The 25,923-nt window shown below is 39.2% G+C and overlaps 1 protein-coding gene across 1 annotated transcript; it reads right to left on the bottom strand.

The window, feature by feature from the left end:
• Window positions 1-12,082: 12,082 nt before the first annotated feature.
• Window positions 12,083-22,235, bottom strand: LOC138171614 (keratin, type II cytoskeletal 2 oral-like). Its single transcript, XM_069101150.1, has 9 exons — window positions 21,654-22,235; window positions 20,344-20,564; window positions 19,275-19,335; window positions 17,385-17,480; window positions 16,536-16,700; window positions 16,303-16,428; window positions 14,508-14,728; window positions 13,349-13,383; window positions 12,083-12,564 (listed from the first exon to the last, which is right to left on the bottom strand). Exons 1-9 carry the CDS (start codon window positions 22,233-22,235, stop codon window positions 12,098-12,100), a joined length of 1,974 nt encoding a protein of 657 aa, XP_068957251.1. The 3' UTR covers window positions 12,083-12,097.
• Window positions 22,236-25,923: the final 3,688 nt, after the last annotated feature.

A 25,923-nucleotide genomic window follows, 5' to 3' on the forward strand; every position in this document is an offset into this window, starting at 1 on the left:
ATCTGTGTAAAGACTGAGAGGAAGAAATAACCTTTTTTGTATCATGGACCCATTTGGTGAGTCTGGTGAACCCCCACATACCCTTTCTTAGAACAATGTTTTTAAATGCAAGATTGCAAAGGAAACCAATTACCTCAAAATACAGTTGTCAAAATATTTTAAAAGCAAGTTCACAGACTCCCAGGTTAATAATCACTAACTTCTAGGAAGGAACCATTTTGCAGCAAAAATTGCAACCTAACTCTGAGCCTTAATCATCAAAGGCTATTGAAACCGATTTACAGCTGCCTGTTCTATGAGGTGAAAGAAGTATATGCTGGTCCAGACATTATGGGAATGCCAGCCCAGCCCACTGTGATACACTGGAAAGGAATGATGCTGGTTATGGTAGCCTGAAACCCTGGAACAGGTTGTGAAGTTCTGTTCGGTTCACTTACTCTCGAAGACTTGCCAAAAAGCCTCTAATCTCTCTGTTCCCATCCCATTATACACATCTAAGAATATAATATTCCACAGACACTAACTTAAATATGTCATGCTCCTGCTTGAACAATTCCAATATGTCCATATTGTATTAAAATCAAACTCTTCAACTTGACTTTCAAAGACCTGTCCTCTTCTTCCCCACATTCCTCACCATCTCACCAATTTCCATTCCAATCCAGTCATCATTTGGACCCAGAGGACCCTCAAATCAACTCAAGGCCACATGGTGTAGTAATGAACAGAGGACCTGACACTAAGTCAGGAAGACTTAGGTTCAAATTCTGTCTCTAACACATAATAGTTATGTGACCATGGCCAAGTCATTAAAACTCTCAGTGACACCACAAACTCTCTAAGGCTAAGTTACACGGATGAATTTCCACACTCTGGAAAACAAATATTTAAATGGATTTGTGATCTCATGGGTGTGGAAGTACCCTCCAACAATGCAGATCAAAACTTATCCTTAACTGTCCATCAAGTATGAATCTTGTTCAAGTCCTCCCATTCATTTGCCAAAGGGAATTCACCCAACATGCCAGAGGGCTTCTTCTGCTTCCCCTGACATCACAGAAGCACTAAGAGAGTTCTCTCTAGCTATCTAACTATCATTCCTCACCCTTGCCATGTGACCGAACAGCTTTCTTTTCCTATCACACAACTCTTTGAAGATTTTATTTACACATATTCTGCTTCAAGGTTCCTCATTGGTCAGATGTTGCATCATTGTCACACCCACCCACCACGCACCTTTTCCATTTTCTTCTGTGATATTTGTTCATAATTATCCAAAGACTATTATATTTTATCCCTCATTATCATAGGGCAACATCAGTAATATCTTAGAGAAGGGAGACTAACAAAAATTCCTCTAGCTAAAATATCTCTGCAGTCAAATGTAATGAACTTCTTTCAAAAAATCTCATTTGGATACCTGAGTATTTTACAAAACCTTTCTCTCTACCCTTTCCTAATGAGGACACTGATTTACCATAAAATCATTCCTTTGAAGAGGCATTTACTAACAAATGCATACATTATTATATTAGCATAGGAGAGGTTGATAACTCCTTTTCGTATTAAACTACTATGAGCTCAGAGAAAGAGTATTAATATCATGCCCATAAAACCTATGTGTGGTAGGTTATACAAGGATTGTCACCCTTATTTTACATATTAGGAACATGAAGTCAAGCCCCTGAGGTCACATAGTGAGTAAACAGAAGAGATGAAAAATCAAATTCTCAAATTTTTTCTGTACAACATAGAGAGACAGGGACAGACAGAGAATATGCAAGATTGGCTAAGTAGATGGCATAGTAGATGGAGTGAGGAACTTGGAGTTAGGAAAATTTGAGATCAAATGCATCTTCAGACATTTACTAACTGTGTGACCCTAGGCAAGTCACTTGACTTCTGTCTATCTCAGTTTCCTCAACTATAAAATGAGGATACGAATGGCACTTACCTCCCACCCCACCCCCAGGGTTGTTGCAAGAATAAAATGTTACCATATGTAATGTGCTTTGCAAACTTAAACATAAGTGCTGACTATTTTTATAAATTATTTTGTTATGCTATACTTAGACAACCCTAGAGAATCAACTAAAAAGCTAGTTGAAACAATGAACAACTTTGGCAAATTTGCAGGATATAAAATAAATCCTAATAAACCATCAACATTTCTTTAATTATCGACAAAACTTAGCAGAAATAGATAGAGAAATGCCATTGAAAATAACTACAGAGAACATAAAATACTTAGGAGTCTACTTGCTGTTATGGGAATGTGAATTTAAGATCTTCCCTGCCCGTAGGCCCTTTGATAGGTTTAAGTGCACCTGGAGCCTGTGGTGGGAGGCTTGATTTTCAGGAATGCTTTTTGATTGGGAAGTGGGTCAAGAGGGTTGTTATATTCTCTGAGCCAGGAGAGAGCTATATAAACCCTGATATGAGGCTTTCTTTTGGGGTTCACTTTGAGAAGTGTTGTGTGATTTGACCAGATGAGATTCTGGGCAGCCATCGAGCCCCCTAGCTTTGAAAACCCAGGTGTTGATGCTTCCCTCTCTGGTAACTGACTAGGTATGGATGTAATGGTCAGACAGTTGGAGCCTGTCTGCTTAAAATGTTTCTCTGTCTTCTTGTAACTTCTGTCCATAGACTCTGAAGTTCAGGGTGCTGACTTTTTCCCCTGAATTGGGTAAATGATACATTTGATTAATTAAAGCAAGATTGTTAACCCATTTTGAGTTGCTTTCCTTTAGAAAAGCAGATCTAACAACCTGTGTTGGCAGCCACCCTGGGTATGTCAGGTTGCTTGCTGCTACACCTGCCAAGACAAACTAAGGTACTATATGAACAATTAGAAAATGCTTTCACACAAATACAAGTATAAACAATTGGAGAAATATAATTGTTCATGGGTAGGCCAAGCCAATATAATAAAAATGAGCTCTAACTAAATTAATTTATTCAGTGCCATCCCCAGTTAATCTAACAAAGAATTATTTTATAGAGTTAGAAAAAAAAATCACAAAATTTATCTGAAAGAACAAAAGGTCAAGAATATCAAGGGAATAAATTAATATGAAAACAGCCTAGCAATACCAGATTTCAAACTATATTACAAAGCAATAAATATAAAAACAATCTGGCACAGGCTAAGAAATATAGTGGTGAATCAGTAGAATAGATTATACAATACACAGTGGTAAATGACCATAGTAGTGTGTTTGATAAGCCCAAAGACCCAAACTCTGGGGACAAGAACTCACTATTTGACAAAAATTGCTGGGAAAACTGATGCTGAGTGAAATTAGTAGAACCAGGAAAACATTGTACGCAATAACAGCAACACTGTATCATGATCAAGTGTGATTGACTTAGCTACTCTCAGCAATACAATGATCAAAGACAATTCCAAAGACTCATGATGAAAAATGCTATCCATATACAGAGAAAAAATTGATGGAGTCTAAACGTGAATCTAAGCACTCGATTTTTCACTTTATTTTTCTTATGGTATTTCTGTTGTGTTTTATTTTAGTTCATTGGGGGGGGGGTCTGTGTTTTCTTTCACATGACTAATATGGAAATGTTTTTGCATGATTGCCCAGGTATAGCCTATATTAAATTATTTGCATTGTCAGGGAGGAGGAGAAAAGAAAAGAATTTGGAGTTCAAAATTTAAAAAGAAACAAATGCTAAAAATTGGGAGAGAGAGGGCCAAAGACAGGAGCTCCAGGCAGCAAATTGTTAAATCTTCAAGGTCTGGTTTCTAGTGGCTAGTAAAGAGATGGCTACATCATGAACCCTCTTAAAGGATTCCATTTACTTTTAAACATTCCCTGGGTTTGAATCATGGATCAGGCACTTACTGTCCAACTGTAGTCTACTCACTTTGTGATACTAAGACTCAGTTTCCTCATCTGTAAAATGAGAATAATAGTGTTTATGCTATATGTTTCATAAGGTTGTAATGTGAAAAAAACTTTTAAAACTTCACAGAACATAGATACCATGATTAGCTCCATATATCGTGGTCAACAGACCATCTCTCCTTACCCAACCCACAAAGCTACCCTCCACGTGGGAGGGCATAGAGGAAAGGCTTCTGTGTTTCTTTTGAGGATGAAAATGTGGCCGTGTATGCATTCTGTCAGCAGTCTGTGATGGGGCAACGGTGCAGAGTTGGAGCCAGGGTTAGAAGAAGACAAGTGTGATTAGCCGTATATGGGAAAGGGTCCAACTCTTCATCATTAAGGGTTGGGTCACCTCTAACTATTTTTATGTTCATGTCTGCACCAGAGAAGAATGATTACTAAATTCACGAATCAAAGGTTCTCACTAAACCTCCTGAACCGTTTAGTTTAAGCCTAGATTGTGGACTGTTCATTAAAATGCTAACTCAGCTTGGGCCCTTCTGCCAAAGTACAAGATGTATAAAAGTTAAATCAATTTGTCAGCATCCAAACATGGAATATTCTTACTGGTAAGTAATAATAACTTCAATAATGCAGAACATTTTCTTTAAAAGATTAAAACTTAGATACAGCTAGGTGGTGCAGTGAATAGAACACTGGCCCTGGAGTCAGGAGGACCTGAGTTCAAATCTTGCCTCAGACATTTGACACACTTACTAGTTGTGTGACCTTGGGAAAGTCACTTAAACCTAATTGCTTTTCCTTCCCCCCTCCAAAAAGAAAAAAAAAGATTAAACAGGTACAGCTAGGTGGTGCAGTGGATATTATTCCAGTTCAGGAGTCAGAAAGATATGAGCTCAAATTCGGTTCTGACACTTACAGCATGAACTGATGAAGTCACTTAAGCCCTGAGTGCCTCAGTCTTCTCAATTGTAAAATATTAATAACAACCTTTCACACTTAATAAATGTTTGTTTCCTTCCTCTGCATCAAGCCTAGTTCAGATTCTTATTTCTTTTTTATAGACTATTGTAACAGCCTCCTCACTAATCAACACAAACACTAACAACACTAAACACTACTAAATTTGTGGTAGTTTCTGTTTTACAGTCCATAGCGATACATTGTACAGTTTGGACTATTTCCTCACATAAGAAAATGCTTCTGCAAGTATCATATACTTGCTTATATGCTACATAAATCATTAAATTCAGACTACTTAAGGACAACCCTTCTATAATTTCTGGCAACAATGACCTGATCCTGAATTAACATCATAAATCCCTTCATCCCCACAAAAAAAATCCACAAGATCCTGTAATTTTTTGACACTTCTGCCTGTGCAGATGTTACCCATGGAGAGCTTTTTGATGCTGTCTTTGGATTGTAGCCATTTCAGGGCCTCCATCTGGAGGTAAGCCACTTTCAGTGACATTTTAAAAATCCAATGCTGTTTATCTGTTATTGGCCTTTACTATTCCTTAAATAAATGATAATTGCATGCTCTAAAAAACATTTCCATAAGCTTGCAACTTGCTTATCACATGCTTTAAAAATATGTCTATCAATCTTCTTCCTCTTTTTTGGCAAAGAAGCATATTTCTTTTTTCTATAGCTGCCTTGGGATGATAAGCCTTGCATTTCCTCAATAGTGTGAGGGTTTTTGTTAGGAATGCATTAAAAGTCTTATTGTGTAAGAGTGAATTGCTTTAAATATGCCTTTCCCATTTATCTTTTATTTCAGGATGATAGTAATTCTCTGAAAGTATTCAGTTATATCCATTTGCTTGATATTTTTCTTCTCAAATTCCTGCCCTGGAAAACACCATGGTATTTGTAAGTATCATTTTCATCCACTGGTTCAGTGTGATCTCTGAATTTAAGCCCAATTTAAGTAAACAGGCAATTTTCAGAAGAAGAAATCAAAGCTTTCTATAGTCATATAAAAATGTTCTAAATCATTATTGATTAAAGAAATACAAATTAAAACAACTCTGAGGTACCACCTCACACCTATTAGAAATGACAAATGCTAGAGAGCATGAGGGAAAAATAGGTACATTCATGAACTATTGGTAGAGTTGTGAACTGGTGCAACCATTCTGGAGAACAATTTGGAACTAGGTCAAAGAGCTATAAAATGGTACATACTCTTTGACCCAGCAATATCTCTGCTAGGTCTGTACCTCAAAAAGATCTATTCTCTACTTTGATCCTGTCCCTGAAGAGAATCATTCCTTCAGGAATAGATTGGAGCGAATGGAAGCTAGTGACTTTGAGAAATCAAGATACTATTAAACAGATCCAAACAAATGAAAAAAAAAAAGAAGGCAATGTGAAATATCTCACTGGAAAAACCACTGACCTGGAAAATAGATCCAGGAGAGATAATTTAAAATTTTTTGGACTACCTGAAAGCCTTGATCAAAAAAAGAACCTAGAAATCATCCTGCAAGAAATTCTCAAGGAAAATTGCCCTGATGTTTTAGAACCAGAGGGCAAAACAGAAGTTGAAAGAATCCACCAATCACCTCCTGAAAAAGATCCCAAAAATAAAACTCCTAGGAATATTATAGCCAGGTTCTATAATTCCCAGATCAAGGAGAAAATATTACAAGCAGCCAGGAAGAAACAATTTGAATATTGTGGAAACACTATCAGGATAACACAGTATCTGGCAGCTTCTACACTGAGGGATCGAAGGGCTTGGAATATGATATTCTGGAGGTCAAAGGAGCTGGGATTAAAACCAAGAATCATATACCCAGCAAAACTGAGTATCATGTTTCAGAGGAAAATATGGTCATTCAGTGGAATGGAGGACTTTCAAACATTCTTGATGAAAAAACCAGAGTTGAATAGAAAATCTGATATTCAGATACAAGAAGTAAGAGAAGCACGAGAAGGTAAACAGGGAAAAGAAATCATAAGGAACTTATCAAATTTGAACTATTTACATTCCTACATGGAAAAACAATAATTGTATCTTATGAAACTTTTCTCAGTATGAGAATAGTTGAAGAGAATAGAAATGTGTGTGTGTATATACACACATACATACATATATATGTCTATGTAGGAGGGTATATGTGCATATGAATACATATGCGAGTGTGTGTATATGTTTACAGGTATACATAGATAGAGGGCACAGGACCAATTTAATAGGAAGGGATGATACTTAAAAGGTGAAATTAAGAGTTGAGAGAGGAATATGATGAGAGAAGATGGGGAGAGACAGAATGGGATAAACTATCTCATATAGAAGAGGCAAGGGGAAATGGTTACAATGGAGGGGAAGAACAGGAAGGCAAAAGGGAATGGGTCAACCATATTCTCATTGAATTTGGCTTAGGGAGAAAATGACATACACACTAAATAGGGTACCTCACCCTACAGGAGAGTAGGGGGGAAGGGGATGAGAGGGGGGATGATGGAAGGGAGGGCAGGCTGGGGGGGAGGGTAGTTGGAAGCATCCACTTTTGAAAAGGGACAGGATCAAAGTAGAGAATAGAAAAAGTGGAAGGTGGGATAGGAGGGAGGGAAATATAGTCAGTCTTTTACAATATATCCACTATGGAAATGTTTTGCATAGCTACACATGTACAACCTATATTGAATTACTTATGTTCCCAGTAAGGGTGGGTGACAAGGGAGGAAGAGACTGAATCTGGAATTCAAAGTTTTAAAATAAAATGTTTAAAATATAAATCTATACTATTATTAATATTATTTTTACATGTAATTGGGAAATAAGATATACAGGCCCTGGGGCATAGAGATCCACCATGCCCTACTGGAAAGTCGGAGGGGTTATGGGAGAAGATATGGGAGAGAGCAGATTGGAGGAGGGGATATCCAGTAGGATCACTATTTTGGGGTGGTGGGTAGGGGAAAAATGGGGAGAAAATTTGTAACTCAAAATCTTGCAGAAATGAATGATGTAAACTAGAAGTTAAAAAATCATTTGATAAAAAAATAAAAAATAAATAAAGTAAACCAATGCAGCATTTTATAATCACTATAACCCAAGACTTGAAAACATGCATTTGCCAGCAATAAATGGATAAGAACTTTCAAAAAAAAGTAATGTCAAACTAAGATCTTTTGGGGGGGGGGAGCAGAGTTATTTAACTGGCCACATGGTCAGTGCTGACCACTGGCCACATGATGGTCTGACAGATTTTTTTTATGCCTAGATTTCATTATGATTAGATCTCTTACATTCTTGTCCTTGTGGATAAGATGGAGAAATGTAACAGCACAGTTAAGTGGGTTTAGAACTGGGTGAAGAGTAGTGATTACTGAATCAATGATAACCTGACAAGGGAGGACTGCAGTGCAGAGACATCAAACTCATGGCCAGCAGGCCACATTATAGCCCACCACACTCTCATGTCCAGTCTGAACCAGATTAAAATGTAATTGGGAAATATTTTAACAAAATAAATAAATATGCAATAAAATATAAATAATATTGCCTCTATTTCACACATACACACACACACACAAACACAGGTTTCCAGGTCCCTTTAGTAACCCCATCCCCCAATATAACTCCTACCTAGGTATGTGGGCCCCTCCCCAGAGATTCTCCATTACAAATGGCCTCCTTCTTAGGTAATATACATACATATAGAATACATATAGAAGGACTGAGACTTTTCAAAAACCAAATTCATAGAACCAAAAGCAATTAGGCCTTGCTATTGACAAATTTGCATAATGTAGGAATCTGGGCAAGATAGATGGATAATCCTGACTTTTCCTCCTTCAGTTACTTTTGTCACATATTAGATTCATGTGCAGCTAAACCAGAAAGGATGCTAGGGGAATGGAAGATTGAATAATTGTAAGGTCATTTTCTGTAACAGAAAGCTATGACTTCTGGGAACTCTACCTGGATTTTGTTATTTAAGTATTAATTTTGTTATTTATGTCAACCTTACTCTCATTGAATTTGGCTTAAGGAGGGAATAACACGGGGTTGCTAGGTGGTGCAAAGGGCAGCTAAGTGGCTCAGTAAGTAAGAGCACTGGCCCCGGAGTCAGGAGGACCCAGGATCGGTTCTGGCCTTAGATACTTAACACCCACACACACAAAAAAAAAAACTGGCCATGTAACCTTGGGCAAGTTACTTAACCCCAATTGCTTTAAAAAAAAAAAGGAGAGAATAACTTACACATTAAATTGGGTATCTTACCATACAAAAAAGTAGGGAGGGGATAAGAAGGGGGATGATAAAAGAGAGAACAGATTGGGGGGAGGATAGTTAGAAGCACACACTTTTGAAAAGGGACAGATACAAAGTAGAAAATAGAACAAGTGGGGGGTGGGGTAGGATGGAGGGAAATATATTCAGTCTTTCACAATATATCTACTATGGAAATGTTTTGTGCAACTACACATGTACAACCTGTATTGAATTTCTTATCTTCCCAGTAAGGGTGGGTGATGAGGGAAGAAGGGAAAGAATCTGGAATTCAAAGTTTTAAAATCAAATGTTTAAAAAATATATTATTTTTTTACATGCACTGGGAAATAAGATATATAGGCACTGGGATATGGAGATCCATCTTGCCCTACTGGAAAATTGGAGGGGAAATGGGAGAGGATATAGGAGAGAGCAGATTGGGGGAGGGGATATTCAGTGGGATCACTTTTCTGGGGTGGTGGGTAAGGGAAAGATGGGGAGAAAATTTGTAACTCAAAATCTTGTGGAAATGAATGTTGAAAACTAAAAATAAACAAATTAAACCCCGTAAAAAAAAAAAAAAAAGAAAAAAGAAATGATGAGTAGACAGATTTCAGAAAAACCTGGAAAGACTTACATGAACTGATGCTGAATCAAATGAGCAGAACCAGGAGAACATAGTACACAGTAATGTCAACATTGTGTTATGGTTAACTATGATAGGCTTAACTCTTCTCAGCAATACAATGATCCAAGATAATTCCAAAGGTTTTGCGATGGAAAATGCTATCCACATCCAGAAAAAGAACTGACGGACTCTAAATGCAGATTGAAACATATTGTTTTCTATTTTTTTTATTTGTTTATTTTTTGTTTTTTACTTTCTCATTTGTTCTGATTCTTCTTTCACAACATGACTAATGTGAAAATATGTTTAACATGATTGTACATGTATAATCCTTTTCAGATTGTTTGCTGTGTGGGGGTGTGGGGAGAGTAGAGAGGGAGGGAGAAAAATTTGGAGCTGAAAATTTTACAAAAAATGAATGCTGAAAACTATATTTACATGTATTTGGAAAAAATAAAATATTATTAAGAAAAAAATTGAGTCCCTTTCAACTAAAAATCAATGACTCTGTGTATCCCCCATACATGTGTCCCTCACCCACCCTCATTACATGATCCCTCAGTATGCTCACTTTTCCCACTGTGGGTATGTAATTTGGTTAGGAGGAGAATGTTCAATTCAGTTACTATGTTATTTCATTGAATTACTTTCTTTTGAACTGACTGTGTCCTTTCACTGACTAAAGGAAAAGTAGATTCATTGGATGAGGTTCATGAACTATGATTTTGAGTGGATATGGATGCACAGAGAACCTTGGACCAAGATAACTATTCTAGTGACCCTATGGTGAAGAGGGTTGCCACAGGTGTTATACATATGTCCCACCCACAGCCTTCCCACACTGTTTCCCAGAAGTTCCAAAAATATATACCTAAGTTTGATTCCTCTTCACCTAAGGAGCTATCAGAGGCAATCTCCTCTACAACCATCCTGAGAGAAACATGCTTGCGATCCTCAAAATGAGTGAATTCTTTATGGCAAGGCCAGGTCCTGATGGTAAAATAAGAAGTGGCAGATCTTTCCATGATCTACCAGTCTAAGAATTTCTATCTCCTCTTCCAGAAACAATGGGTTCAATTTGCAAAGAGGCAGATTGAGACTTAATGCCAAGGAAAAACTCTCTAACAATAGGGCTATCCAAAAGAAAAAAAAAAGGAATGAGAAGCCACTTTGAGAAGTTTCCCCTCAATGGACATCTTCATATACAGTTATCCTTTCCACATTGCAACTTTCCCCATTGTTGTTTCGATATATAATGGGTCATTATAAGAAATTAAATGGGAATTTTTGGGAAATCTTGTAGAAGCCATAGATGATCACATGTGAAGGCCATAAAAAGACACAGAAAAATATTTAACCCAAATTTTACAATAAGATATTGTAAACACTGCATAAAAGAAAAAGAAAAAAATGTCTTCTCTGGTACAAAGGGAAGGGCAAAAATTTTTACATGGATTTTCCAGAGCACCAGAATACCACACCCCTAACTCCCATGCTCCTAACCCCCATGATGTGGGAAAGATAACTGTATAGGCAGGCCAGCTCCTTATTAGGTAGATATGTTATATCTTGGGGTACAGGTTGGACTAGATGGCTATGGAGATCCCTGACAACTCTGTGATTCTGTGAAAATGGCCAAGACAGACAACTCAACAACCAGGCTGAGAAACTATGCAATTTATTGAAGTAAGAAAATGCAACATGCTCTTCACCGTGCAAGGGAGTAGCCCAGAGCACTGTGGCACAAGGGGAAGGCCAAGAAGACAGGCTGAGGAGAAGTGGCAGTGCCCATGACATCCACAGCAATTGGTAGTCAAAAGATCTTATCCACTCAACACTCCAGTCCAACCCCAGAATAACTGTGGGATTATACTTCTAGAAACCAGGGCAAGTCACCTTCCACCACAGACGATGTTAAACAGTGCCTGAACTGGACCACTGACTCCAGGATATAAAGAAAACCCAGAGAGAAGTAAGGTATGCTATGAAGGTCCAGTATCAGAGCTGCGCCATAGCACTGGCAGAGGCTAGAGGTAAAAGACTGCCATTGCCACAGTTCCTTCAGGGATATCTCCAGTCTTAGTTTTTCGTTGGCCACAGTGTTCCAGCTTTCAAGACCAATTGACAAATCTGGCTAAAACTGGTTATAGATGAGAGGGAGAAAACAAGCTGAAAGTTCATTGCTGCCTAAGAGACTTGGGGGGAAGGGGAAGGATCCATTCCTTAGGGTTTTTGATGGGAAGACCAAGGGTATTTTGTTGATGAAGATTAAGGAGTTAAAGATGATGCTGGGCAGAAACAAAAGGAAATAAAGGTAAATGATCAGATCAGGCCAGGTGAGGGGTGAGGTCGTTGTTCATTTTGAGATTACTTGTAGCGCTGGCTGGAGCTGGTCTGAGACACATGAATACTGGAACTGCCTTTGCTTCCAGTGCTGTATCCTCCACTTCCAGAGGTCTGGAGGCTGCTTCCAGAGCTGTATCCTCCACTTCCAGAGGTCTGGAGGCTGCTTCCAGAGCTGTATCCTCCACTTCCAGAGGTCTGGAGGCTGCTTCCAGAGCGGTGTCCTCCACTTCCAGAAGTCTGGAGGCTGCTTCCAGAGCTGTATCCTCCACTACCAGAGGTCTGGAGGCCACCTAAGTTGCTGCCAGTACTACCTCGGCTCCCAGAAACACCCCTTCGGCTCCCAGAAACACCTCGTTGGCTTCCAGAAGCACTGCCTCCACTGAGGTAGCTGCCACTGCTGGTACCACCAAAATTTCCTCCTCCAAAGCTGCCATGGCTTCCACCAAGACCACCACTGGTGTTACTGCTGGTAACGTTGCTCACCACAGCTGGAGGAAAAAATGTACACCCCACTCAACCAAAGGGTCAGGAAGGCTGGAGATCTGGAAGCAAATCCTAACTCTACCCTTCCTGTCAATGTTATGTGTGCAGAATCCTAATTCTGTTTTTCTTCTCTTCTTGAGATGGCAGATGGGAAAAAGTTAATTGACAGAAATGCCTTAGGAAGTCATCTCTGAAATTCTTTAAGAAAACTGGATGATTCCCTTACCAGAAAGGCTACAAGAAAAAAGCTTCTCCCCCAGGCACATAGGATCATAGCTGTAGAGCTGGAAGGGGCCTCAGAAGCCAACTAGTCCAATTTTCCCCATTTACAGATGGAAGCCCAGGGAGGTTAAGTGATTTGGCCAAGATCACAGTAAGTATAAGAAGGAAGATTTGAACCCAGGTCTTCTCATTCAAAACAGTGTCCTTCTCCCTATGCTATATGATCTCTGAAGTTCTTTCCTATTCTTGGAGAGTGTCTGAGAGTACCCAAGTACTCTCCTGATCAGCATTTGACAAAAGGCATTAATTCCTAGGATAAAAGAATATTGAGAACTCTAGAAGCTAGACTCTAGTGAGAAGTGGTCCTTGGAATAAAACTTCCTCCAAAACAGTTCAGTAATTCCCAAAAGTTTTATAGGTTGGACCTTCAACCAAGAGACAAGTAGACACAATTTCAGTGGCCCAAGGGAAATGGGGGGGACTGGTAAGGTAACTTGAATTAGTATTTTTTTTCTCTTTAACTCCCCCTCCCAGTCAGAGTAAAGACTCTTTATAACAAGTACTTACAGATGCTCACAGCACTCTGGCACTCTCCTGACATTCTAAAAAGGAAACAAAAGAAAGAGTCATTCCAACAATTTCCCTAACAGCAGGCTAAGGGAACAGGGAATAAAAAGCAGACACCCAAGATTATCTCTTCACAACACTCAATATAATAGGTACTATTATCCCTATTTTATAGATGGGGAGACAGAGTCTCAGAGGTTAAGTTCAAGATCTCACAGGTGGCAACTGTCTGGGGCAGGACAATGACCTGTGAGGTAAGTCATGCAAGTAATAAGGTTCAGAGCCACGATTTCAACTCAGGACTCACCTGACTCCAAGACCTTTGCTCTTGCTATTTATCAGAGGCAGCTGGAAAAGAGTATTGGGCTTGAAGTCAGGAAGACCTAAGTTTAAATTCTGCTTCAGAAATGGCTGGCTGTGTGGCCTTTCACAAGTCACTTCACTACTGTTTGCCTCAGTTTCCCACCAGTGTTGTTGTGAAGATCAAATGAGATAATACATGTACAGTGCTTTACATATCTTAAAGCACATTATGAATGAAAGCTATTATTACTATACCATGATACCTTAATATAGAATGTGATATAACATAATATAACATTATATTACATTACATTATACTATATTATGTTATATTATACTATGTTATATGCTATCAAATCATATCATATCATATTATATTATGTTATAATGTATTATATGGGGCAGCTAGGAGGTACAGTGAATAGAGGGCCAAACCTGGAGTCAGGAAGGTCTGAGTTCAAATTTGACCTCAGATACTTGGGCAAGTCACTTAACCCTATTTGCCTCAGTTTCCTCATCTATAAAATGAACTGGAGAGCACAGCAAACACTCCAATATCTTAGCTAAGAAAACCACAAACAGCAACATATACAACACATACATATGTATGTATGTATGTATGTGTGTGTGTGTGTGTGTGTGTAAAACACATTTATATAGCATTTACTATGTTCCAGGAACTATGCTAAGCACTTTACAATTATTCTCTATATTGTGCTAGAAAAACGCTTTCATCTTTTTATATGCTCTGTCTCCCTCATCAAACTAGAAACTCCAGCAAAGTCCAGTTTCAAATAATAATGGAAATGATTATTAAGTCTAAGCCTGCCAAAGTTTCATCCCTCCAGTTCCACACCTGCACTCCTCTCCCTCCAACAGCTTCCTGTATGTGGCAATCTCCACATCCAAGGCCAACTTCACATTCATCAGTTCCTGGTAGTCTCTCAGCAGGCGGGCCAGGTCATCCTTGGCCTTTTGCAGGGCGGACTGCAATTCCTGGAGTTTGGCCTGGGCATCCTTGAGGGCCAGCTCCCCACGCTGCTCAGCTTCAGCTATGGCTGCCTGTAGGTTGGCATTCTGAGGGAGGGAGAGCAGTGGGAGAGGGGTTAGCTGCATGAAGAGGAGGAATCCCAGTCTCCCCTAGAGGGATATTTGTTGCCCTTCCAATATCCCTCTCTCCCCTAAGGAAGAATCCCCAGTGACGCACACTATGGAGCCAGACAGGAGCCAACTGGGTCTATAACTGGGTTATCATGATTCATGTGTACTAAAGGCAAGGAAACCAAGTTCTTTCCACAGACTGGAGAAATCTAGACTAGTGATTCCTTGACTTCAATTGTTGATCTTTTAAAAAGAAAAAAGCCCCTCTTACTGAATCATATGCTTCTTGTGAAGTGGAATTCCTTGAGAAAGCTAAACAAAAAGTTATAGACTTGTACTATGTCCAAAACAAGGCCTCCTGAAGAACTGAGTGCAACATCTTATGGACTCTGGAAGCTTTTAACCTCTTAGATGTTCCTTCTGGTGAGATATTCTCTTGGTAATTTGCCATAAGAGGAGATTATCCCACTCTAGAGATTTCTCAGAATTCCTCAGACCATTCCAGTGCATCCTGGTGCCTGTAGCAGAAATAGACTCTACCCTCTCATTACACCAGAAGGAACATCTAGAAAGCCAAATACTTCCAGAGATGCCCATTAATTTAGGAATGGTTGAACAAGCTGTGGGATATGAATGTAATAGAATACTATTGTTCTATAATAAATGATGAAGAGGAAGATTTCAGGAAAACCTGGAAAGACTTATATGAACTGAAGCTGAGTGAAAGTAAACAGAATCAGAACATTGTACACAATAATGGCAACATTTTGCAATGTTCAACTATGATAGACTTAGCTCTTCTCAGCAATACAATGATCCAAGACAATTTGAAAAGACTCATGATGGAAAATACCATCCACAGGGTGGTTAGGTGGCACAGTGAGTAGAGCACAAGCCCTAGAGTCAGGAGGGCCTGAGTTCGGATCAGGCCTTAACACACATAAAAATATTAGCCATGTGACCTTAGGCAAGTTATTTGACCCCAATTGCCCTACAAAAAGCAAAAAAAAAAAATACCATCCACATCCAGAGAAAGAACTATGGAGTCTGAATACAGATTGAAGCATACTTTTCACTTTTTTTGGTTTTGGTTTTCTTTTTTCATGGTTTTTCCCTTTTGTTCTGTTTCTTCTTTCACAATATGACTAATGTGGAAATATGTTTAGCATGATTGCACATGCATAACCTATATCTGATTGCTTGCCATCTTGGGAAGGGGGGAAAGGGAGAGAGTAAGGAAGAAAAGTTTGGAACTCAAAATCTTATTTTAAAAAATGAATGCTTAAAACTATCTTTACATGTAATTGGGGAGAAAAAAACAACTATTTACCAAAAAACCTTCCAGAACCTATAATATCCCCAAAGAAATTACAAGGAGAAAGGGTTAAAGGGGAGGTAGAAGTAGCCAGTTGCTTCTCCCTCTTTCTCAAAAAGCCCAAATATTCCCTCTGTTAATCTGAATCCTACATGTATCCCATTATTACCCAGCTGTCTTCCAAACATTGAAGAAATCGCAAGCCCAGCCCCTGCTGTGCAGAGCTCTATCCCACCTGTTTCTTGACGTTCTCAATCTCAGCCCGCAATCTCTGGATCATCCTGTTGAGCTCCATGATTGTACTCTTGGTGGTCTTCAGGTCATCGCCATACCTGCCCACTGTGTTCTGCAGCTCTCCCAGCTGGCATGTAAATGGAGACGAATGTAGTAAGGCTGAGGTACTCTCAGCTCAATGTTGGACATAGTTTTCCAAGGGGAGATGGAGAAATGGCCTAGAGGAAGACTTACCTTGGTCTGGTATGCGTTCTCAGCCTCTGCCTTGCTCTTCTGAGCGATCTCCTCGTATTGAGCCTTGACTTCAGCAATGATGCTATCCAGGTCAAGAGAGCGATTGTTATCCATGGAGAGTATCACAGAGGTGTCACTGACATGGCTTTGCATCTGCGACAGCTCCTGTAGAGCAGAAATGGTCACTCATCCACTCCCAGGGTTGGGGAAACAGAAAGACCCAGGGTTGAAACAGGAAGAGAAACCGTAACACAAAGACCACTCCAAGAATGATGCAGGCAGAAAAAAAAAAACTTAAACTTGGGGTTTGATCTCAGCTTGAAGGAAAACAGGTTGCAAACTTTAAAGAAATCTGGAAAAACTGTCAAGATGTCAAGTTACTTCACATAAAGAAATAACTCATTAAATCTTGTGAAAAGACAGGGAAGGCCTGATGGAAATCAGGCTTGGGACTCAATGGAAATCAGGCAGCAAGACCAATAGAAATGAATCTTTTCCCCCTCGTCCCCAAGATCTTCTGTGTGTGGCTGGTGGAGGGGAGGCTGAGGTCTGTGTAGGCTGGGGAAGGAGTTGGAAAACAGATGCAGCAGGGGCTAGAGTGAGGATGAAGAGGAAGCAAAAGAAGACAACACTAAGGTCCAATCAAGTTTGGATGATCCAGAGAGAGTAGCTAAGCAGCCTTTCTCTGAAGCTACTATTATTTAAACATCATTGGTAATATGTGAAGGTCACCTCCCCAGGAAGGTCAGATCATCATTGCCCTCTCCATGGTGCTGACAGAAGACCGAATTTAGGTGCCTGAGGGGAGGTACACAGAACAGTTGGGGTAGACAGAGGAAGGGTCTTTACCATCTCATAGAGAACTCTCAGGAAGTTGAGTTCATCTGTCAAGCTGTCTGCACGGGCCTGCAACTCAACCTTGTTCATATAACCAGCATCCACATCCTGGGGGAAAGAACCAGAGCACAGAGATTTACCCCTCAGACTCAGTACTCCCTCTTCCAGTGTGTACTTTCTCCTTAAGGAATGACCTTTTCCAAAGTGAACTTCATTTGGGGCTGTTCCTCTCTGGCTGTTACCCTTTAAAGCATAACTCCATTAAATTATTCCATTCATAATAAAAACCTTTCTTTACAATTTAGGTCACATTGATTGTACATTTGAACCTACATCTTTCTGACTCCAAATGTGGTCCTCTAACCACTACACACACTACCTCTTCCCAGTTCCCACCTCCATTTCTTCATCTGCAAAATGAGAATAGCACTTGGACAACACGCTTCACAGGATTGTTGAAAGGAAAGTGCTTTGAAAGTCTTCAAATCACTAAGCAGGGTTTCTTTACTTTTTTGGTGTCCTGTACTCCTCTGGCAGTCTGAGGAAGTTGGTGGCCCCTTTTCAGGGGCTTTAAATACATTTAATTGCATTATAAACTTGAGTTTAAACCCAGCCTCAGAAACTTGCTTAGCCATGTGACCCTGAGCAAAGGCATTTAAGTCTGCATCAGTCTCCTCAACTATAAAATGGAGATAATAGGGGCAGTTAGGTGGTGCAGGGAATGCAGCACCTACCCTGGAATCAGGAGGACCTGTGTTCAAATCCAGCCTCAGACACTTAACACAAAACTAGCCCTATGACCTTGGGCAAGTCACTTAACCCCAATTGCCTGCCTTCCCCCCTCCAAAAAGTAAAAATTAAAAATAAAATGGAGATAATAATAGCATCCATTTCATAGGGTTGGTGCATAAATCAAATGAGCTAATATTTGTAAAGTGCTTAGCACAGTGCCTGGCACATAGTAGGGGCTTAATTCCCTTCCCTTATGCATATCTGCCTAATGTTTTCAATCCATTCAATGTATTGTGCATGCATGCATAATGTTGTAAATACATTTGAAACACACATGATTAAAAAGGAAACCAATTGTATTAAAATAAAGAAGTAATTTTTCCCATTTGAGTTCATGAACCTCTAGAAATCTATGCACAAAACTCTTCTCAGAGTGATGTTTTTAAATGCACAAAATAAAATACAAAGGTTTACAAAGGAAATGGATTATATTGAAATACAGTTGTCAAAACATTTTTAAAGCTTAAGGACCCCTGACTTACAGAGAAATGAGTTATTGTTATTACCAACCTCCTCAAGATTTCTAACATGTGCAAATCTACAATATTACTATTATTATAATTGGTGGCTTTAATTATGATGCCCAATGTTTATTTTTGTTGTTGTTCAGTTGTTTTAGTTATATCCAATTCTTTTTTTCATTTATTTATTTTTACTTTTTAATATTCATATCCAATTCTTTGGGATCCCATTTTGGGCTTTCTCGGCAAAGATACTTAAGTGTTTGCCATTTCCTTGTCTAGTTCATTTTAACAGAAGAGGAAACTGAGGTCAACAGGGTTAAGTGACTTGCCCAGGGTTACACTAGTATGTGTCTAAAACCAGATTTGAACTCAGGAAAAAGTGTTCCTGACTTCAAGTCTGACACTCTATTCATTGTGCAATATTAACGCTGCATATATTCATTGTTAATTAGTGTACTGACATTGTTGGCAAAAATAACAATAATTCTATTTCTTAAAATGGCTTTTTCCCCTCATAGAGAACCTTTCCCCTCCAGGGTCCATTTATGAAAAAGTAGAACCCTAAAGCATTACTGACTGGATCTGCTATGGGGTGGCAACCTTCAAAAAAGAGAATCTTGGTTTTAACCAAGTCTATCTCACTTACCTTTTTGATCCCAACAAACTCGTTCTCTGCAGTTGTACGTTTGTTGATCTCATCTTCATACCTGTAGAATAAAAAGACACACCATTGGACAGTGACATCTCAGGGATAAAAAGAAAACAGAGAGAGAAACTCCAAAGGTACAAGCAAAATCTCTCTCTCTCTCTCTCTCTCTCTCTCTCTCTCTCTCTCTCTCTCTCCAAAAAAAGGGATTCTTCCCTTTTTGACCCTCATCCCTCTGCTTCTCATATATCTAAACTAGAGGAAGGATAGCTTTCTAGAACATAGGACTGAAAACCAGTAGAGACTTTAAAAATAATCTAGTTCATTTTACAGATGAGGAAACTGAGGCCCAGGGAGTACAAGTGATTTACCCAAATCACAAGGACAGTAGCCTGTACAATGTTGTCTCTTAAAATCATAGGAATTAGAGATATTGCTGTGGAAAAAAGAAAATGTTGTGTCTTCTAAGAGGTATCATCCATTAGGAATAACCTCACCAAAATAAGCCTTAAGGCATCCTTAAGGAACAAGGTGGTGAGGATATTCCAAGGGCTCCAAATATAATTGTCTCCCCTTTTCCCTCTCCCCAACCTTGAAGAGTCCCAGGAGCAGATTTTATTAGAAATCTCCCTTCACTTAGCAAGATTGTTCTACTTGGATCAAAGAATCAAGGGACCTCAGAGGGCATATAGTCCAATCCATACCTGAGCAAAAAATCCCCTTTACAAGATTTCCAACAAGTATTATTCAGTATTTTCTTGCAGCACTCCAGTGATGGGAAACGCTGCCCCCAAGACAGCATATTCCATCTGGGGCAGCTCTAATAGGAAGCTTTTAATTTCATCAAGCCTAAATTTTACTCTCTGCAATTTCCTCCTCTTACTCCTAGTTCTGTATTCTCGAGCCAAGGCTGTCAGTGCGTAATTTGGGTAAAATCTCTGGTTGGACATACTTTAGTATATCAGTCAATCTAAGAATATTGACTGAAGATTCAGTTAGGAGCAACAAAAAGACCCAGTTAGGACCATGCCTTGCTGCTAATCTTCCAAGAGGAATTGAGAGCACTCACTTCTTTTTGAAGTCTTCCACCAGCTCTTGCATACTCCTCAGCTCTCCATCCAGTCTCCCATGCTCCCCCTGGAGCCCATCCAAAGTCCTCCGAAGGCTGCTGATGTAGCCCTCAAAGAGGGGCTCGAGATTGTTGGTTCCTGTGACAGAGTTGGTGCCCTGCTGTTGGAGCAAGCTCCATTTGGTCTCCAGAACCTTGTTCTGCTGCTCCAGGAACCGCACCTGCACACAGCATCAGGAGAGACAAGACATGATATTGGATGGACAGGGTTTGGCTCAGATACCTCTGTTCAAGGTCAACCATGACCCCAACACCAATCGAGGCCTTCTGTCTGGATCATCATCTCTCTCTCCCCTACAATTACAAAAAAACCCAAGGTTCTAATTGAGGATAAGGTATCACCGAAGGGAAGGTCTTTGGATTCTGAAAATTTTCATCACTGTCAATTTCATTGAGGAATAAAAGCAAGAAAAGTAACAAAATGATTCAATCATCCTCATACATTTCCACTACTGCAAGCTTAATCGCAATTATCCAGTTTCTGGATTACCCAGAGTTAATTTTAAGTCTAGAACTGATTTCTTCATGACATCCGTCATATTCATCCATGTCTATGCATTTCTATGCCTTTGAAGAGTGTTTCTCAAACTGTCCAACAAGGAAATATGAAACACCCAAAGTTTGCTAGGATTTTTTTTAAATGAACCATATGTTGCTTGTTAACCATGCATTAAATATAATAATTTTAGAAGATCTGTTTACAAGAGTTCTGCCAAAGTTGTTTTTTTTTTTAATGAAAAGTCCCATTACCATGGAAAAGTTTGAGAACCACTACTTTAAGAGAATGTAAGTCAATTTTCACATTAGCTAACTCATAACATAAGGAAGGCAAGTCTACAGGTAAAGATATGAAAATGCACTCCAAGAATGAACAAATGCCAATGATATTTTAATTACCTGAAGGCCTGTTGCTCACCAGAAATGTTGGAAAAGTAACTGTAGGATTGGACTCTTCAACTCTTTTCTTCCCCCAGATCTCAATACACTTTTATTTCCCCTCTCCTTTATACCCACCCTATGTCATAGAGTGAGACCACAACAAGAATCCTTCCCCCAGAATACATGTGAAGGGAGGGAATCAAAGAGTGGTTGAGCTATTTCTTCCATGTCACACAGTATATCATGGCAAAATTAAGAAAAGAATTCAAGTCCTTTGTTTTCCTGACACTGCCACCATTCTTGGGATATCCTCCCATAACCAATCATCAAAAACAATAGCACTGCTTTTGGCTCTGTGGGGGCTCCTTTACCTTGTCAATGAAGGAGGCAAATTTGTTGTTGAGGATCTTGATCTGCTCCCGCTCTTGAGTCCTCACAGCCCCAATCTGGGGGTCGATCTCCACATTGAGGGGCTGCAGGAGACTCTGGTTGACAGTCACTTCCTGGATCCCACCAGGTCCAAAGCCACCAGCTCCTCCAAAGCCACCCAGGCCACCAAAACCACCAGCCCCTCCAAAACCACCAGCTCCTCCAAAGCCACCAGCCCCTCCAAAACTACCAACTCCTCCAAAGCCACCAGCCCCTCCGAAGCCACCTCCTACTCCCCTGCCACCTCCAAAGCCACCTCCACAGATGCTGTGCCCACCGCCATAGCCAAAGGACCCACCCCTGGAGCCACCAGCCACGCTATAGGAGATGCTTTTGTTGCCACCCAGGCTGTAGAGGCTTTGGCTGCCAAAACCACCTGCCCCACTACGGGACCCACAGGCTCCTCCACCAGAGCGCCCTGTGCGGGCCACGCAGCTCATGCGGCTGCTGCCAGAGACCACAGCCGAACGGCCAGAGAAACCCTGGCTCCCACCGCTGGAGGTCTTGCAGACTTGTCTGTTCATGGTGAATGGATAAAGAGCTTCTCAAGGAAGAGTAGAGAAGACTACAAGGCAGAAGGATAGAAATGCCAGTGGGGCCTGGCATTTATATACAGATAAGAAGTGAGGCTTGGTGGAAGGAGAGGCAGGCAATTAGCTAAGAGTCATAAAGGGTTTGGTTTGCCTCCAAGTTAATAAGTTAGTTCTGGGTTCCCAACACGCCTCAGAGATAATCCCCTGGCCCCAAATAGCTTTGCTTTCATAGCTTAATCACCCCAAACTTGCCCCAGTTGACAAAAGAGGTGAGTCTTTCCTCTACCAGTTGAATTAATTTCCTCCTGGGCCTTAGGCAGGCAAGCAGTAAGTGCCAGCACAGTGGAGGGAAAGGAACTGGGGAATGGTAACACAGTGTAATGGAAAGAAAATAAATTTGAAGTCAGGAAACATGGGCTCAAATCCCAGTTTTGCTCTTTACCTTGGGCAAATCACTTAGCCTCAGTTAAATGGACCTCAGTTTCCTCATCTATAAAATGGTAGGATTGTACTTAGTGACTTCTAATATCACTTCCAGTTCAAAATCCACCACACATACACCTGGGCAATTCATGGTCTTCTAATAGAGTTGCGCTCTCCTCCCTCTAGACTGAGATTTCTGAGACTGTAAGAGATCCCTGTCCATTGGTGCTTGGAATGACTTAAAGAGACATAAGTCTGAATAAATGTGAAGTGGAGTTGGGCAGAGCATATTCTGGAAGATTGGGGCAAAAAGCCAAATGAGGAGCTGAAAGTGAGTGGAAGAGATGGGGAAGGGGGAGGGGTTGTTGTTAGAGCATAAGGGATGGGGAGGGGTGCCTATAGAAAGGAAAGCAGATTAAGGGAGGCAATGGTCAGAAGCAAAACAGACTTCTCAACTTTTCCCTCTCAGAACTAGAATTAATCTAACAATAAAATAAACAAGAAATAAGTTAAGGAGAAGAATTAAATTTTAGAAAAGTTAAATACAATAGACCTATGGAGAAAACTGAATGGAAATAGAAATATCTTTTCTCAATTGTATATGGCACCTCCACAAAAATGGAATATATATTAGGGCAGAAAAACCTCACAACCAAATGCAGAAAAGCAGAAATGTTAAATGCATCCTTTTCAGATCAAAATGCAATAAAATGACATTCAATGAAGGGCTGTGGAAACATAGATTAAAAATTACTTGGAAGCTATAATTCCTAAACAATGAATAGATCAAACAACAAATCAAAGGAGCAACAAATACTGTCATTAAAGAGAATGAAAATAATGGGATAATATACCCAAAAAATGGGTATATTGACACAGTCAAAGCAGTATCTATCTAAAACTATCAACAAGCATTATCTGCATTGAGAATAAGCTAGAAGCCTTCCCAATAAGATCAGGAGTGATGTTAGGATGCCCATTATCATCAAATTTATTCAATATTGTACTATGAATTCTAGCTATAGCAGTAAGAGAAGAAAAATAAATTGAAGGAATTGGAATAGGAAACAAGGAAACAAAACCATCATTCCTTGCTGATGATATGATGGTACCTAGAGAATCAACTAAAAAATTACTTGAAACAATTAACAACTTCAGCAAAGATGGAGGATATAAAATAAAACCACATAAATCATCAGCATTTCTATATACTGCCCAAAAACCCAGGTGGAAGAGATAGAAGGAAAAACTCCATTTAAAATAACCACAGACAATATAAACTACTTGGGAGTCTACCTGCCAAGACAAACCCAGGAACTATATGAACACAATTACAAAGCAATTTTCACGCAAATAAAGTCAGATCTAAACAATTGGAAAAAATATCAATTGCTCATGGGTAGATTGAAACAATATAGTAAAAATGACAATTCTACCTAAGTTAGTTTGCTTATTCAGTGCCATACCATTTAAGTTTAAATTTTATAGAGCTAGAAAAAATAATAACAAAATTCATCTGGAAAAACCAAAGGTCAAGAATATCAAGGGAATCAATGACAAAAATGTAAAGGAAGGTAGCAGTACCATATCTCTATTACAAGGCAGTAATCATCAAAATAATCTGGTACTGGTTAAGAAACTGAGTGGTGGATCAGTGGAATAGACACACAGTATAAATCATTATAGTAATCTAGTGTTTGATAAACCCAATTATCTAAGCTTTTTGGTCAAGAACTCACAATTTGCCAAAAATTACTAGGAAAACTAATAAGCAATTTGGCAAAATTAGGTATAAACTAACATTGCACACTGTATACCAAGATAAAGTCAAAATGGGTACACTGTTTAGACATAGAGGGTGATTCATAAGCAAATCAGGGGAGCATGGAAAAATGTACCTTTCAGATCTATGGATAAGGAAAGAGTTTATGACCAATCAAGAGGTAGAGAGCATTACAGGTTATAAAATAGATGATTTTGATTACATTCAATTAAAAAATTTTTGCACAAACAGAATGCAGCCAAAATTAAAAGGAAAGCTAGACACTGGGGATGGGGAGGGAAATTCTCCCACAAAGGCCTTGTTTCTCAGATGTATAGAAAACTGAGTGAAATTTATAAGAATACAAGTTATTTCCCAATTGATAAATGATTAAAGGATATGAGCAGGAGGTTTTCAGAAGAAATCAAAGCTATCTATAATCACATAAAAATGCTTTAAATCATTATTAATTCGAGAAATGTAAATAAAAATACCTCTGTGGTACTCTCTTAAACCTATCATATTGGCTAATATAACAGAAAAGAGAAATGACAAGTGTTGAAGGGGATGTGGAAAAATTGGGACACTAATGCACTGTCAGCGGAGTTGTAAACTGATTCAACTATTCTGGGGAGTAATTTGGTATCATGCCCAAAGGGCTATAAAACTGTGCATACCCTTCGCACAGTACCAGTAGTCTTATATTCCAAAGAGAGGTGAAAAAGGGGGGGGAGGACTTACATGTACAAAAATATTTATAGCAGCTCTTTTTTGTGGTGGCACAGAACTGGACATTGGGGAGATGCCTATCGATTGGGGAATGGCTAAACAAGCTGTGGCATATGGTTTTGATGAAATATTGCTGTGCCATAAGAAAAGATGAGCAAGATATTTTCAGAAAAGCCTGGAAAGACTTTCATGAACTGATGCAAAATGAGGTAAATAGAACCAGGAGACCATGATACACAGTAACAGCAATATTGCATGATGATCAAGTGTGAATGACTTAGCTATTCTGATAGCTAATATTCTGATAGCTAAGTCAATGATTCAAGACAATTCCAAAGGACTCATATGGGGAAAAAAATACTATTCACCTCCAGAGAAAGAACTGATGGAGTCCAAATGCAAATCAAAGCATACTTTTTCAACTTAATTTTTTTGGGTTTTTTTTTATTTTTGATCTCTTTTCTTCTGCAACATGGCTAATATGGAAATATGTTTTGCACGATTCCACATGTATAATCTATATCAGTTGCTTTTCTTCTCAAGGGAGGAAAGAAAGGAGGGAAGGAGAGAATTTGGAACTCAAAATTTTTTTAATGAATGTTTTAAAAATGTACATATAATTGAGAAAAAGGAAAGAAAGAAAGAAAGAAAGAAAGAAAGAAAGAAAGAAAGAAAGAAAGAAAGAAAGAAAGAAAGAAAGAAAGAAAGAAAGAAAGAAAGAAAGAAAGAAAGAAAGAAAGAAAGAAAGAAAGAAAGAAAGAAAGA

This window comes from Petaurus breviceps, unplaced genomic scaffold (genome assembly GCF_028583685.1).
Source record: "Petaurus breviceps papuanus isolate PSGF00001 unplaced genomic scaffold, PetGlider_PUasm1.0 454, whole genome shotgun sequence".
NCBI lineage: Eukaryota > Metazoa > Chordata > Mammalia > Diprotodontia > Petauridae > Petaurus > Petaurus breviceps.

Bases quoted from the DNA above. Each gene is read 5' to 3' on its own strand.
- LOC138171614 (XM_069101150.1), bottom strand. From the start codon at position 22,235: ATGAACAGACAAGTCTGCAAGACCTCCAGCGGTGGGAGCCAGGGTTTC. The intron at 19,336-20,343 runs GTGAGTGCTCTC...TTTATTCTACAG, and splicing joins GTGGAAGACTTCAAAAAGAA to GTATGAAGATGAGATCAACA. The intron at 17,481-19,274 runs GTAAGTGAGATA...TCTTTCCCCCAG, and splicing joins AGTTTGTTGGGATCAAAAAG to GATGTGGATGCTGGTTATAT.